This window comes from Acomys russatus, chromosome X (genome assembly GCF_903995435.1).
Source record: "Acomys russatus chromosome X, mAcoRus1.1, whole genome shotgun sequence".
NCBI lineage: Eukaryota > Metazoa > Chordata > Mammalia > Rodentia > Muridae > Acomys > Acomys russatus.
Window position 1 is genome coordinate 30,510,153 of NC_067169.1, and position 16,097 is coordinate 30,526,249.

Consider the following 16,097-nt stretch of genomic DNA (forward strand, 5'->3'; position numbering starts at 1 on the left):
TAGCGCCAAAGTATATTTCAAGTATTACTGTGAACAAATTACTACAGTACTTGAAGTGAGTTAATGCAGAAGCTACAGAGCACAATGCCAGCAACCTGTCACACTTGGATTAAAGTGAACAGTGAGCACCATTCCCAACCTCAGCAGTTCCACCAGTTTACACTGGCGGATGCCATACCAAATCCAACCCTTGCTCCCAAGATACATCATTTTTATCCTCCAACTCCAATTATCCAACACTTTCCCCATTATATTCTTTTTGGACAGACTGTGAAGCCAAAGGCACATTTCCCTCTCTTATTCTAAAATAAGCATCTCTATTAATAAACAGAAGAGATGTCAAGTCCTAAGGCAGAAATAAATACTGAAAGCAGTGTCAGTGAAGATGCCCACTCAAGTCAAACACTCTTTGGACAACTTTTACTGAACAGATCATAGTTTTGATATCTAATGACATGTATATAATCTCATATTTTGTATACTATGAAGTTAACATTTGCATACAGTAAAATGACAAGTGTTTTTCTAAAATGAAGTCTGAACATCATCACTGTTTTGGAATCCTGCGTTACTTTCTCCTTTACCAATGTCCGTGGAGTCATAAGGATTCTCTTCTCTTTTTGTTTCTTTTTTCCTGTTAAGTAAAACAAAGTTACCTTAATAAGGTGATGTTAGAAAGAAACCTACACTGACCCAATGGATGACTATCAAAAAGTTTGATGGCACCTTCTACTAAAGATGCTAAGCTGGAGAAAATGGGACCCTTCCTAAACAGGTGCGCTGTGGATATGTTAATTCTGCCCCTAAGAGGGCAGGTCAGAAGTATTGATTAAAATTAGAAGTTCATGCTGATTTAAATCCAGCCTTTCACCTGCTGGAATTTGTCTTACAGCTACATTAGCATGCATAGGAAACTGCCTGTACAAACTCACTGTATTTTCTTTTCTTTACTTTTTTAAATTTTAATTTTATTAATTTATTGAGATTACAACTCAGTTGCTATCCCATCACTTGTATCCTCCCATTCCTCCCTCCCTCCTGCTTTCACCCTATTCCCCTCCCCTAGGTCTATGACCGAGGGGGACCTCCTCCCTCACTATATGGTCATAAGCTATCAAGTCTCATCTTGGTAGCCTGCTTATTCTTTCTTTGAGTGTCACCAGGCCTCCCCACCAAGGGGAAGTGGTCAAATATGGGGCACCAGAGTTCATGTATTTTCTAACAGACACAAACATTTGGTGACCATGGAAGAAAACCTTGCTACAAAATGGGCAATTACCATTACCAGGAAAAAGGAAAATGCTTTGCACAGCCAATCTGGAAGGATCTATAAAACATATTGAATGGGAAGAAAAAAATCTGGAAATACCTCCAAAACCTACTAGACAGGAAACAAAAATATGTAGTACATAGTTCACATATGCTAAAAACTGATAACTTTGGTTGAAAGGAAGGAAACTCAGAAGCAAAGAATGGCTAAGGGACTCTGTGACTCCTTGGTGTTTTGAAAATTTTAACCATGTGACTGCACTACCCAGAAAGTGTTTTGTGTGCATCTGTGTAGTGTGCACATGTTCATGTGTGTGTGAGTGCATGTATGCTACAGTGCACATATGGAGATGAGACAACAAGCTCCAGTGTTGATTCTCAACCTCCACCATGACTGAGATAGGATCTCTTTCATTTCTCTGCTGTGTACACCAGGATAACTGGTCTGTGAGCATCTAGGGATGTTCCTGCCTCTGCCTTCCATCTCCCTGTAGGAGTGCTGAGATTACACATGCTTGCGCTCTGCATCTGGTTTTCATATGGGTTGTGCAGATACAAACTCACATCCTCATACTTGAATGGCAGGTGAGTTTACCCATCTCCACAGCCTCACTTTTTCAAAGTAAATTATTTGGTTGAATTGAAGAATCTGTATATTAAAGAAAACTAAATAAAACAGACTAATTCATGTAAAGATTCAACTGAGAGTATGTTAGTATGAACTAAAATAAGGAGTTTGAGTCACCCAAAGAGGAATGAAAATAATTAATAGAGTAGTAGTTTGAAGAACATCATGGGACTCATTCTTAGGTGACATTGAAGTTCAAACCCCATGTTAATTCATGCTCCGTGGATGAAGCAAGGCTCATCTGTGAGGACAATCCCTTACTGAGTTTACAGTCTGAATGTGACACTGTGAATAGAATGCAGTTTACTACAGCATGCCAATAAGCTCCAAGCTAGATGTTTAGTATGTGAGCTTGCTAAGAGGGTAAAGTACTGATGAGATCTGCCTTGTTTCTAAGGGACATATCATAATACTTATGCAGATGATTGTCCCAATACGTAATTGGCCTATGTATATAACAGTGCTATTTGTTGCAAATGTTTCCATTCCTGCTTTCTAAAGGGCACATACATGGAGGAAAGGACACTTACTTCTTTCGATCTTTGATCCCATTGACAATCAGGATAATGATGCCAACCACTACAATTCCCATCACAACGCCAAAAATAATCAGCCATATGGTGACAGGAGGCTGATAAGGTGGTTTAAGTGTTGGGTGAATCCCCAGAAACTCCAGGCTGTTATCATCCAGACTGAAGACATCATTGATACGGTCCCGAGACAAGCTATTTACAAAAACAAAATGTAGTAAAGAGGATGCTTAGACCAAAGAAAATCCTGTGGAGTTACTTCTTCCCTATAGCAGAGTTCCCAAAAGGATTTAGTAAAGCTTATTATAATAATGTACAGCTAGAGCTGTATGCAGCAGTACATGCCTATAAAGCCAGTGCTATAGAGGCAAATGGGGAGGACTACACAAATTTGAGGTCAATTAGCTCTGCATAGCAAGATCCAGGACATCCAAGGGAGCATACTAGGACACAGTCTTTTTTAAAAAGCCATTAAAATGTACACTTAAAATAACAATAAAATTGAAGTAGATAGGGCCAATGGAAGGATATATTTTGACAGTTATGTGCCTTTCATACCTGGTAACCTGAATTAGGTTCATCAACAACCTTAACTCAAAGTTTGAGTTGGAAATTTAGAAATAGCAGTGAGAGTGGAGAGATGGCTCAGTGGCTAAAAGATTGGCATTGCTCGTCCAAAGGGTTTGGTCCCCAGCATCCACATTGGGCAGCTCACAGGTGCCTATAACTCAAGACCCAAGGGATCTGACACCCTCTTCTTGCCTCCATGGGCACTGCATGCACGTGGTACACATGTAAACATTCAAGCACACATAATACAATGTTAAGAGAATAAAATTATAAATGAATAGGCTTCATTATAAAAAGAATGGATTTTAGGATGTACAAATGGCTAGTATTTATCATGTGTTAGTACTGCATTTTAAAGGCAAAGTTAGCATATTTGGCAAGAATTTCATTGCATCTAAGATGACTTAAAGACAGCCAGGCGGTGGTGGTACACACCTTTAATCCCAGCACTAGCAGAGGCAGGTGGATCTTTGTGAGTTTGAGGCCAACCTGATCTACAAAGTAAGTTCCAGGTCATTTAATTAATTAAGTAACTTTACAGAAAAGCATAACTAAGTATCCCTTTTTAATAAATGAATCCTGTCCTATGCCCAAGTCTCTGAAGAAGTCTTCCAAATTAAAGGTATTGATATTTGGAAGCAGCAGCCTGCGGTAACCTGGGAAGAGACCTCTGCATTTTTCCAGCACTGAGATGGCAAGTGGCTGAAGCTGATAGAGAAGAAAGGATGAAGATTGTTTAAAACAAAAAAAGTATAATGAGGGAACATTCTGGTTCATAGACTAAAGTGTCCGATATCAGGCCAAGCGTGGTAGCACATGCCATTAATCCCAACATTCAGGAGGCAGAGGCAGAGGCAGAGGCAGGTAGATCTCTGAGCTCAAGGCCAGCCTGGTCTACAAAGAGAGATCTAAGACAGCCAAGGCTAACACAGAGAAACCCTGTCACAGAAAACAAACAAACAAAAAACAAAAACAAAAACAAAAACAAAAGTGTCCGACATCACAACATCCTATCTATAGGTGTAACTCAGAGGAGAAAGTCAAATGCCATCTGAGAGGACAAATAGCCAACTTAGAATTAGTCATAACTCCTAGTAACCTCAAGAGTGTCTCAAATCATTCTATAACAGTTGTTTCTAGAAAGGAAAGTTGGAGACTCCCCGAAGTTTATAGCTGGGAATCCAGGAGAAAAAGGCGCTTTCATGATGACCTCAGCCAGTGGTTTGTGTAAGGCTGATACTAGCATTTCTGAGGAGAATCAATCTCTGGATGTGATTCACACACTTAAAAAACAGGTCAGATTTTGTTTTTGTTTTTTTAATGTTTTTTTAATTAATTTATTCTTGTTACATCTCAATGGTTATCCCATCCCTTGTATCCTCCCATTCTTCCCTCCCTCCCATTTTCCCCTTATTCCCCTCCCCTATGATTGTTCCTGAGGGGGATTACCTCCCCCTGTATATGCTCATAGGGTATCAAGTCTCTTCTTGGTAACCTGCTATCCTTCCTCTGAGTGCCACCAGGTCTCCCCCTCCAGGGGACATGGTCAAATGTGAGGCACCAGAGTACGTGAGAAAGTCATATCCCACTCTCCACTCAACTGCGGAGAATGTTCTGCCCATTGGCTAGATCTGGGTAGGGGTTTAAAGTTTACCGCCTGTATTATCCTTGGCTGGTGCCTTAGTTTGAACAGGACCCCTGGGCCCAAATCTGCCTATTATAATGTTCTACCTACAGACTGGGAAAAGATCTTCACCAACCCTACATCTGACAAAGGCCTAATATCCAAAATATATAAAGAACTCAAGAAATTAAACACCACCAAACCAAATAACCCAATTGAGAAATGGGGCATGGAACTAAACAGAGAATTCTCAACAGAGGAATATCAAATGGCTGAGAAACACTTAAAGAAATGCTCAACCTCCTTAGTCATCAGGGAAATGCAAATCAAAACAACTCTGAGATTCTATCTTACACCCATCAGAATGGCTAAGATCAAAAATTCAGGTCAGATTTTCTAGGCTCACCCTATCCAGCAGGTCTGAGATCTGGTCGCAAAGGTAAATAGGATTCCTGGTGTAGCTCAATAGTGCCATCTAGTGAGTGGCACTAGGTGCACTCCCTCTCGCCCCACCCCCAGCCCCCCACCACGACCCTCCATGACAAAGGGAACCATCCATTTTCCATTCCTGTTATCTTGTTTAAAACAGCGGTGGCAAACTGGACAAATTATTTCTTACAGATTCTCACTGTTCCATAGTAAATCCCTCTCTTAGTGTGGGAGACAACCTACATGAAAGGAACCTGATGTTTGCTTGCCTTATTTCCTGATTTGGGAGTTGAATAAATCTTTCATAATGTCCCTGTAACAAATGGTGGCAGTGTGTGCCCATTTCCCTTCTGCACTTTCCAAACATGCTGGCCAAGCTTCCTTTAGCGAGAAACGACTTCCCTTTGCTGAGACCATTGTCAAGCTAGAGAGGCTATGAAATGAATGTCGACTGGAAACAGGTCTCAGACAATGACTAGTGAGAAGTGGTAAATATGCCAGTTCCCTCAAACCTCTGCTGAGACAACTGGGGTGTACATTTGACTGTTTCCCAGAGTTCTAGCTTCTGCCAATGGCAACTTGTTTGATAACTTGGAATCTGTCACCTTTCCCCCACTTCTCAGTCTCCTGCCCACAGTTTCCTGTCCACTGCCTCCTAAACAAGCTTATGCCTAAATCTTTGTCTAAGGACCTGCAGCTGGGGCAGTGCCCAAATGAAACAAATCCCTTGCTATTGGATAATAATAGAATTAAAACTCAAGTTTGTGCAGCCAGAGAGATGGTTCAGTCAGCAAAGTGCCTGCTGCGCAAGCACGAGGATCTGAGTTTTGATCCCCAGCACCTACATAAAGAAGCTGCGTGTGGTTGTATCCAGTACACGGTGGAAATGGGGCGTGGGGGGTGGGGGGGCAGATCCCTGAAGTTCACTTGCCAGCCTAGCTGAGTTGATTCACATTGGGTTTAGTGAGACACCTTGTCTCAAAAAACTAGGTTGTGTCATGTCAGAAAAAAAAAAAAAACCAGCTAATATCACCCTCTGGCCTCCACCTCTGTAACCATGTCCCATGCACACCATGTCCCAAGCACACACCCATACGCAAATCCACACATATACTACACAGCAAGATCTTAAGTTTTGAGATGAGGGGAAATGTGTAAATGACTTTGAATGCTGCTCAGCACTGAGTGTACACTATTGTAGCATTAGCTAACACCACCCCCATATACGGTTTGTTTGAAAGTAAAACATCTCAATGGTTATCCCATCCCTTGTATCCTCCCATTCCTCCCTCCCTCCAATTTTCCCCTTACTCCCCTCCCCTATGACTGTGCCTGAGGGGGATAACCATTGAGATGTAACAAAAATAAATTAATTAAAAAAAAAAGAAAGAAAGTAAAACATCACCTGATGGCAGCTTCAACTTCACTTCTGGGAATGACGTTAGACACATTTTTGGGTGAAGTGACAAAGAAGCTGAAGGATACTCTTGGTTTCAAATTACTCACCCATATATCTTCCACCCTTGGGGGGGGGGGCAAACAAAAGAAACATTTTACTTCTTTCTTAATGAGAGAATGTAGTAAAGAAAGGAAGTCCTCCCCCTGCTGGTGGAAGGAGATTAGAGCAATGCTTCTGGATGAGATACAGGGCAGTGGAAAGATAGAACTGACCCAAAACCTTTACACTATGCAAAGCAATGAAATCAATTGCATAAAGGTTGTAATACCCCTACATCCCAGATATCTGTGAGTTCAAGACCAACCTGGTTTACAAATCAAGTTCCAGGACAGCCAGGGCTGTTACACAGAGAAACCCTGTCTAGAAAACACACACACACACACACACACACACACAGAGAGAGAGAGAGAGAGAGAGAGAGAGAGAGACAGAGAGACAGAGAGAGAGACAGAGAGAGAGAGAGAGAGAGAGAGAGAGAGAGAGAGAGAGAGAGAGAGAGAGAGAGAGAGAGAGAGAGAACAACAACATCCATGCTATCTATAAGTTAAACCAAAAGCATCCTAAAAGAAAGTGACCCAAATTCCAGGATGCCAAATAAATTTTTGGACTGAACCCATGCAAGCAACCATAACTAAGATCAGTGGACCCCCCTCCCAAAAAAAGAAAATAGAAAAAGAGGTACAGGAGTAGGAGGAAGAAGAAACGATTCAGTGGGAGTCAGATGTGAGAGCTACAAAATACAGTATATACATACATGAAATTTTCAAGGAATTCAAAAAATAAAAAAATAAGGTCTACTTAGATACTCTCCTTGATTTCACTTGAAGAACGTTTAAGTCTGTCTCCTCAGGCTCTAGAGGAGTGGGGAGGGGTTGTAGAGAACCTAGCAATTCAACTTACCCAAAAGGAACTGTTTGTTTTTTGATCTGTAAAAAGTACTCTCTCATGGCATATGCAACAGATGATCGGAACAGGTACATTTCATTGTCAGTCCACTCATACTGCAAATTCAGAAGAAAGACATCACTTGGTGGGGGCATAGAACAGAGGGAAATGAGAGAGTCCTTGGCACTATTCCAAGGATTCTGGCCATTAACTCTGCCCTCTGATGTGAGTGAGCACGCATCAGCACTCGGTGGTGAAATGGTTTAACCTCCCTACTGACTCTACATAAAGAGTTTCTGATTTCGAAAGTGTGAGACCCAGGAGTTTGTGTGTCTACTCTACCACCTCCACCACCACCACCAGGACGTGCTAATGCTGCTGGTCTGGCAACCATCCCTTCTTCAGGAACCACACGGCCCACCAGTCCTTTCACTTTGGTTGGATATGAATTGAAATTAAAACCCTGAAAATAGGCTTTTATAGATGGGAGACAGGCCAAAACTGTGGGGTTTGTATGGACTGTCTGTATTTTGTAGGCAACAAAAACTAGCTTTTCCTTATTTTGACAGAAAGTTCTATTTGAACCATGCATGATAGCGCACACTGTGATGGCAGCCTTAGAGCGGTAGAGGCAAGATAATCAAGACCTCAAGGCAAGCCTTAGCTACATAGCAACTTCAGGGCCAGGCTAGGATACAGGGGTGAGATCTAAAAAAAAAAAAGTCAGCTTTGTTTGCACAGCCTGGTGGAAGGGTTTGCATTACATTGTTTTCTCCAGTAGCTGGCAGTAGAGAGCAATAAATGACACAGGAGTTTACTTTCTCCTTTCCCTTTCAGTGAAAAAGGGGAAAAAAACACAAAAGCTTACAAAAGAATGTTTGCTTAAGCTTAGTTTTACCCAAATATGTGAAGTATGGGTTTTGTAATAATGGTATATAAATGTTATTCCTAGTAATTCTCTGGCTAGTACTTCCATGGTTTAAAAACATTGAAAAGCTAAATTCTTAAGATAACTCCATAACTCCAGTTGATGTCTACCATGAAATGACTTGAACTAGGCAGACCCTCTGGCCATGCTGCACATGCGTACTGAAAGCACATCTCATTCAGTGATCAGCTTCGGAATGTCACACCGTCAAATTTCCATGGAAAGGGAATATGGACCCAAATGCCCAGACATGAGAATTGAGAAGTTTCCTGATCTGCCAGGAGTAATTTCAATTTATTAGGCCAATAAAGAGCTAATAAAAGTATGATAAAGATAAATACTCTCTTGATCCTGCAATGCACATTAAGAAGTAACAATGTAGCTGGGCATGGTGGCACACACCTGTAATCCCAGCACTCAGGGAGGCAGAGACAGACGGATCTCTGTGAGTTCGAGGCAAGCCTAGCCTATAAAGCAAGTCCAGGACAGCCAAGGCCACACAGAGAAATTCTGTCTCAAAAAGCCAAAATAGTCAAACCAAAACAAAAACTAAAGAGTAAACAAAAATAACAACAACAAAAAGAAAAAAATAGCAATGCAAAATCAGAGTTGAGAATCAATGGATTTATGTTTCTATAATTGCTTTCTGATAGCCTGTTCTTTTCTTATGAGAGGCAGAAAGGCAGTGGGTCCTGATGGGAGGAGAGCTGGGTTGGAACTGAGAGGCGTACAGGGAGGAGAAACTGCAATCAAAATATAGTGTATGAGACCAGAATCTATTTTCAATAAAAGAGGACATTTTCTTTCTTATTTTTTTAATTTGTTAATGCTTATGTTATTTATATTTTGGTGTCTTGTTTATAAAATTATAGCAAAATTATTTTTCCAGTTCTGAGAAATATGTACCGTCTCGGGAAATGGGAAGGTAGAAACTGAATCTTTGTATCTATACAATAAGACAGCGATTTTCTGTAGCACATTTGATTGTTTTATCCCAGTGTCTCAGGTTCACTTCTAAGCCTGCAAAGCTGCTGACTCCATCTACTGAGACAGCAGATCCTCTCCTCTTTCATAATCAAAGCTATTACTGAAAAGGAGACTATTGGGAAAGAGGAAGGGGAAGAGTGAAGTTGTATTAGGGAAAATAGTAAATAAAAAGGGTGAATTGTCCTCAAAGTAAATTATGTAAATATATGTAAATCTTACAATGAAACTCATTTTTGTATAATTACTACATACTAATAAAACTTTTTTTTTTAAAGCTTGAACTTCTCAAGGGGTGGATCAAATGAGATGGGTGTTTAGGGGTGAACAATAACTAAAGGTATAAATAATAAGATTTTCTATAAAATATTTTGTTACCCTAAAGCGCATCTCTAAGTCAATGGTTCTCAAGTGTGGCTGTACTTAGAACTTCTGGGAGATTTAAAAAACTCTTTAATTTTTTAAAATGTATTTACTTTGTGTGCATGAGTGTTTTTCCTGTAACATGTGCATGTCTGGTGCCTGATGTCTATGGAAATCAAAATAGGCCACAGGAAACCGGGCTCCCGGCTCCAGGGGTTCTGAAGAGTTGTAAGCCACCATAGGGGTGCAGGGAACCAAACCTAGCTCCTCTGCAAAGGCCATAAGTGTTCTTAACTGCCGAGCCAACACCCCAAGTCCAGTCAAAAAATTCTTCGTAAAGCTGAGATTAAAAGCATGTGCCACCATGCCTTTAATCTCAGCACTCAGGAGGTTCTCTGGGAGTTCAAGGCCAGCCTCATCTACATAGTGAGTTTGAGGCCAGTCATAACGGCACAGTGAAACCCTATCTCAAACAAAAGAAAACTCTTAATTCCCAAATCTTGGTGTCACACTCCAGAGCAATTAAACCAGCATTTCTGGAGGGGAAGCTCATGCATTCATATTTTGAAAACTTCCCAGGAAGTTCCAGTATTGAGCCAAGTTTGAGAATCAGAGTTTCCCAGTCACTGTAAGCCACATGGAGGGCTTATTAAAAATGAGGGTCTTGATTTAGCATGTCCAGGGCTGAGGCTTGACAAACTTCCAGGTTTGAAATTTTCTTTTTTTCCATAAACTATACTTTTAACTAGGATGTAAATGATTAAGAAAATGAAACCAACCAAAAACCTAAGAAAAGAAACAGCCCCTCATCATATGGCCAGATGACCATTCCCTTAAATAAAAGTCAAAATGGTAAGAGTCAGTTAGGAAGATGGGTGTTTGATAATTAAGGATCAATACAGATGTGTCTGCACAGATCTTCATAACCCATTCAAGGTAACAAGTGAAAAGTAGACGTTGCCTATCCAATAAGAGATGGATTACAAAGAAAAAGAAGGGAGGGAGGGAAGGAGGGAGGGAGGGAGGGAGAGAGAGAGGAAGGGATGAGTCAGTTGAAGGCCAGAGCTGAGGCTTATGGTTTAAGAGAACCATGCAGTCTCTCTTTATTAGACCACAAGGGAAGAAAATGCACAAGAGAAAAATGGAATCACCATTTAGAATTATACTCACTGCATCTTTTCCAAGAGCTGACTTTAGGCTTATCCTCACTTTAATGCTTTGGGCGGCATCTGATTAAAGAGAAATTTCAAACAGCTGGTTTAGATAACAGGCTGACCACACATTTTTCTTTCTCTTTCCAGGATTGCACTACCGTGACAGCAATTGGATTTTTTAAAAGCACAGACACAGCTTTTATAAAATGAGAAATGATGAGAAACTGGTAACTGCTTTCTAAGAGTTATATATATATCATGGCTTGATGTGTACGCAGAAGGCATTACAGGCCAAAAGAGAGAATCCCAGAGGATGCTTGGGATTCGGGTACAGCTGAGGTGGGAAGAGAATGCAAAGTGGTACTGAAGCGGTAAAAGCCGCTTTGGAGATGGCATGGCTGTGCACAGCATCATCACTTATGCAGACAGCCAATTGGAACTTGTTCTCTAACAGAACAGGAAGTAAAACTGGAAAGAAGACGTGGAACCCGGGAAACGGGGTTCAACCGAGAAAAGCCAGGAGACGATTCTGAAGGACGATTACGGACCATGTGAAGATAGGAGTATGTACGACTCCAAGGGGAAGTTTCTAGGGAGGAAAATGGAGGCTGAAAAAGTAGATACATTCTACTAGTTGGTAATAAAGAACTGCTCAGTTCGATGGTGAATTGCATATGCCAAAAAACTGAGCTGAATAGAAACTGACACAGACAGGCCGCTTAAGAAAGGCCTTGGCTGTGTGGGTGGCCAGACATAACTTTCATATTAAGTCTTTACTGAGACAGTGAATAGTAGAAGAGTAGGTAGGAGAGAAGTTCCAAGATTGACTGATAACAAGGCAGCAATGGAAACAAGGTTTTAGAGATGAAAATGACTGTAAGAAACACACAGTCTAGCTGATGACAATGTTTGTCTCAGAAGAGTGTCCTGGCTAGGATTTTGTTTTTTTCAACTTGACATGGCTAGTGTTATCTGGGAAGATGAACATTAATTGAAAAAAAAAAAAACCTGTCTCCATCTGATTGGCTAATGATTGCTGTGTGAAGTCCCAATACACTGTGGGCAATGGCACTCCTGGGCAGGGAATCCTGGGAAAATTCAAGCTGAGCAAACCATGGAGAGCAAGCCAGTAGGCAGCGTTCCTCTGTGGTCCCTCTTCAGTTCCAGCCTCCAGATTATTGCCTTGAGTGCCTGATGCTGGACTACAAGCGGGAAGCTGAAATAAACCCTTTACTCTTCAAGTTGCTTTTGGTTATGGTCCTTATCACAGCCATAGGAAGTAAACCAGGTCAAAGGGCAAGAGTCAAGGGCAGTAGGAGAGTGCTATGCTCTTACTGTGGGCATGAGCCTAATAGGAACACTTGACAGATTGTGGCATGGTCTAAAAAAGAGAGAACACATATTCAGCTGTGTCACAGCCCCTTCAAGGCTATAGCTAAAGAACACAATGAGGAGCAAACAAGAAACAATGCGCAATGTTGGTGCAATCAGTGAACTCACATGGACTCCAGTCAGTGTTCCACCCCACAAAAGAATTCCTGTTCTGCAATTTCAGCCACTCAAACAATGGCTCAAAGTAATTGAGCAGTGGTCGCACATCCATATTCCTTGTGCCTACCACATTTTCCAATGCCAGGGTCCAGGGTTCTGATCTTCCAAGACGCAGCATATTGCTACATGAAAACAGACAGAGTGCCGGTCATTTTTGAGGGGTTTCAGATGGGCATAGCTTTGCATCTCCACACTGTATACTTCTTTTCTTGGAATTAGCTAGATTTTCTTCTGGCAGATTAGAAAAATAAGGCCCATTTTCAGATAGATCCAAGTCTCAATCTCTCTTTCCCTCCAATTGCTTAAGAGAGAGGCCTGTAGTTATCACATAGAGGCAGGAGGTAGCCCATCTCGGCATGTCAGGATCCAGCTTCCTGTCCCATCCCAAACCGAACATTTATTTCATGGTTGGTTAGAGAAATTCTGAAGTCCCCATTTTTGGGGATGGAGTGGGGAGGAGGCAAGTAAATTAAATTAAATCTAGGCATGGAAACTAATAATATGGGGTGCTAAGAGTTTCCGCATTTTGAGACATTTCTTACAGCAACTTCTGCCCAGCTTCAGTGGAATTTGAGATGTCACATTTATGCAGTGGGCCATTATATTTAGCTGCTTGACAAAGGGCTTCTTGAAACTGGAATTGATAAATGGTCCTTGTGTAATATCTGTACAAATGACAAAGAAACAGACAAAAGAAGGCTCATGTTTTGTTGCAGTGGTAGAGTCACAGATCCAGGAGAGTATTTAGATTTCTAACCCAAGTAATCTCAGAGGTATTGGTGAAAAGTCTTTCTCTAGCAGGGGTCTGCCATGAACTCTTCAGATGCACTGCACACTATTTGCAATGCATATATTTGATGGTAGAACTGAGTTGCTGCTCTGTCACAGCTTAGTCACATTTGCATTGCTGTCACAGACTTATAGTCCTTTCCTATACGGTTCTGTCAAACTGCTGCTTATACCAGGTAAGTAATATTCCCATTCTTACAAATACAGAAGGTAAGGCCTACACATGCCTGCATCCAGCATTCAGGAGTGCAAGGCTAGCCTGAGACCTACAATAAGTCTCTGTTTCAATCAAAAGACAAAATAAACAACAATGATAAAATACTCTTTCAATTCATAGTAAGCTCTGTTAGGGATAAGAAGATGGACTAAAAGTATTTTTGTTTTTGTTTGTTTAGGTTTTTGGTTTTTTTGAGACAGGGTTTCTCTGTGTAGCCTTGGCTCTCCTGGACTTGCTTTGTAGAACAGTCTGGCCTTGAAATCACAGTGATCTGCCTGCTTCTGAGACTAAAAGTATTTTTCTGCTTCACCAAACGGTCCTGTTTGCTAGTTGTTGTGTTTTTACTTTTGTTTTTTATTTGTTTGTTTGTCGACTTGACATAAACTGGAGTCATCTAGAAAGAAGAAACCCCAATTGAGAAAATGCTTCATTCAGATTGGCCTCTAAGCCAGTCCGGGGAGTATTTTCTGGTCAATAATTGGTGTGGGAGGGCTCAGCCCACTGGAGGAGGTACTACCCATGGGCAGGTGGTCCTGTGAGGTACAAGAAGGCAAGCTAAGGCAGCCATGGAGAGCAAACCAGTAGGCAGTGTTCTTCCACAGACTCTGCTTCAGTTCCTGCCTCCAGGTTCCTAACCTGCTTGAATTCCTGCCTTGGCTTCCCTCAATGATAGATTGTGATTGGGAAAAAGGTAAATCAACCCTTTCCTCTCCAAATTGCTTCTGATTATAATGTTTATTACAGCAATACAAAGTAAAACAATCCTTAAAAATGGGCAAAAGATCATATATAAGTTTATTTAACCCAATAAAACATGTTGCATTAATTTGAATTGAAACTAATCATCTACATTAAGCTTGGGGTAGGAGGGAGATAGAAAAGCCTTGTAATTATCCCCTCATTGAGCCCTCTTTATGGTTTTGCTATTAGCCACGGGTATCGTTTAAACCACAGATAGTAAACAGAGAGGAGAAAACTGTCAATTACCGGATGAATGAGTAATCATTAGAGACATGGAACAGGGCTGCAGGGTCACAGTATGTTTCGTCATGAGGCAGAGGCTCCACCACACCAACGATCTCTCGCCTTGGGAAGAAAAGGGTAGACCATCATGAGAAGGAGAGCTGAGCTCAACTAAAGTAATTTCACCTGGCAGTAGTATTTATATGGGAACTGTGTCTTCTTTTAGGAATGCTTTAATCTCTTGCATTTTATTAGTACTTATTAGTTATACAAAATAATGGTGCTCATGACATTTCATACCTGTAGGTAATGTACTTCTTTCATCATCAACCCCTTATTAGCATAGCCTGCCATCCTTGCCACTGTTTCTCTTCCTATACCTCTGAACCCTCCTACCTTCATGTTTTATCTCTATGGTTTTCTTTAATACTTGACCACATCTCTCTCTCTCTCTCTGTGCTGTGGTTTTTCACATGTAAACTCCCCCTTGCCACTGAGACATGAGCTCTGAGAGGATGCGGCTGTATCTTAGTCATTTTTCTAGTTCTAGTGCTAAGTACTGTGCTGGAACGCTAAGGAGAGGCTTTAGTTCTGACTGACAGATTACCAAATTGGCAATCAATACATTGATGCTTTAAAAGTCTGATTCCATGTTTATTTAAAATAAATTAGCAGGAATTCAAAAGTTATCCCAGTCAGAAAAAAAAAGGTGGAGAAGCCATGTAGCCTTTATTTTGGACATTATTTAAAAGGAATATCGTTTTGTCTTTTATTATTGAGATTTTTGTAGGTGACTTTGGCTCGTCATGAACAGCTTCACTTATACACAGCATTAATACCATCCCTGGTTAACTACACATTTCCTGTCTTGTCTCTTGGAAAAAGACTCTTGAAACAATATCCTGGGAGATGATTTCAGGAAACATGAACAAAGGGGTAAGAAAGAAAAACAGGACTCTTCCCAAAAGGATGTGTTATCAAGCATCTGAGTACTATAAATGATGTGAACTGGTTCCCCTCTGAGGAAGTCTGGGACTTTGTAGACAGTACTCATCACACGAGCTAGTCCCCAGGAAAGCGGAGGAGCTAATGTAGTTAGCCCAGCAGCCCATGTGTTACTACTTGAGGACTAATGGGGATGACCTTAGTCTCTCAACCCCTCTTGCCATTCATGAGTTCAGGTAACCTTCTAAGACTTCCCCTCAGGCAATGAAATAGAGATACTTGTGTGTGTGTGTGTGTGTGTGTGTGTGTGTGTGTGTGTGTGTGTGTGTGTGTGTGTGTAGAGGGCAGCCACATGCTTTTAATTAAACAATAAACCTATGAGGAGACATTTTGCTGGCTGCGAATTCATTGACTTACTTCATCTCCCACCACTTTTTCATCCACTGTTCTCTGGGAATTTCACCCTTAAAGACCATCCACCTCCACTTCTCTAACATGTAAGTAAACGGTAGTGTTCCAACAATTGTCAGCGCTTGTTTGAGGAGAAAGTTTATTTCTGTTTCTGGAAGTAAAATGGAAAAGGCTGAATGTTAAGATGGAAATGAAAGCAGTTTTCTAAGAGAACTTTCTTTATCTCAAGCTCATCCTCAAGATGGGCTTACTTCAGGATGGTTAGATGAGAAGTATTGGGAGTGGACATTACCTTCCCAGACGATGGATTTGGAATAGGATAAAGCCCAGAAATAAAACAAGTAAAAATCCACAAATTAACTAATCCTTATTTTTCACTAGTTTCAATTGTCTTCTTT

General features: G+C 41.0%; 1 protein-coding gene across 1 annotated transcript in view; it reads right to left on the reverse strand.

Annotated features, from left to right (window-relative positions):
- Positions 1 to 204: 204 nt before the first annotated feature.
- Positions 205 to 16,097, reverse strand: part of Ace2 (angiotensin converting enzyme 2) — a 52,205-nt gene continuing 36,312 nt past the window's right edge. The window contains exons 11-19 of the mRNA XM_051142353.1: positions 15,706 to 15,850; positions 14,368 to 14,466; positions 12,917 to 13,039; positions 12,324 to 12,496; positions 10,840 to 10,898; positions 7,410 to 7,510; positions 6,456 to 6,572; positions 2,428 to 2,622; positions 205 to 634 (exon numbers count right to left, since the gene is read on the reverse strand). Coding sequence (XP_050998310.1) covers positions 526 to 634; positions 2,428 to 2,622; positions 6,456 to 6,572; positions 7,410 to 7,510; positions 10,840 to 10,898; positions 12,324 to 12,496; positions 12,917 to 13,039; positions 14,368 to 14,466; positions 15,706 to 15,850 — 1,121 coding nt within the window. The 3' untranslated portion in view covers positions 205 to 525. The remainder of the gene's footprint in view (positions 635 to 2,427; positions 2,623 to 6,455; positions 6,573 to 7,409; positions 7,511 to 10,839; positions 10,899 to 12,323; positions 12,497 to 12,916; positions 13,040 to 14,367; positions 14,467 to 15,705; positions 15,851 to 16,097) is intronic.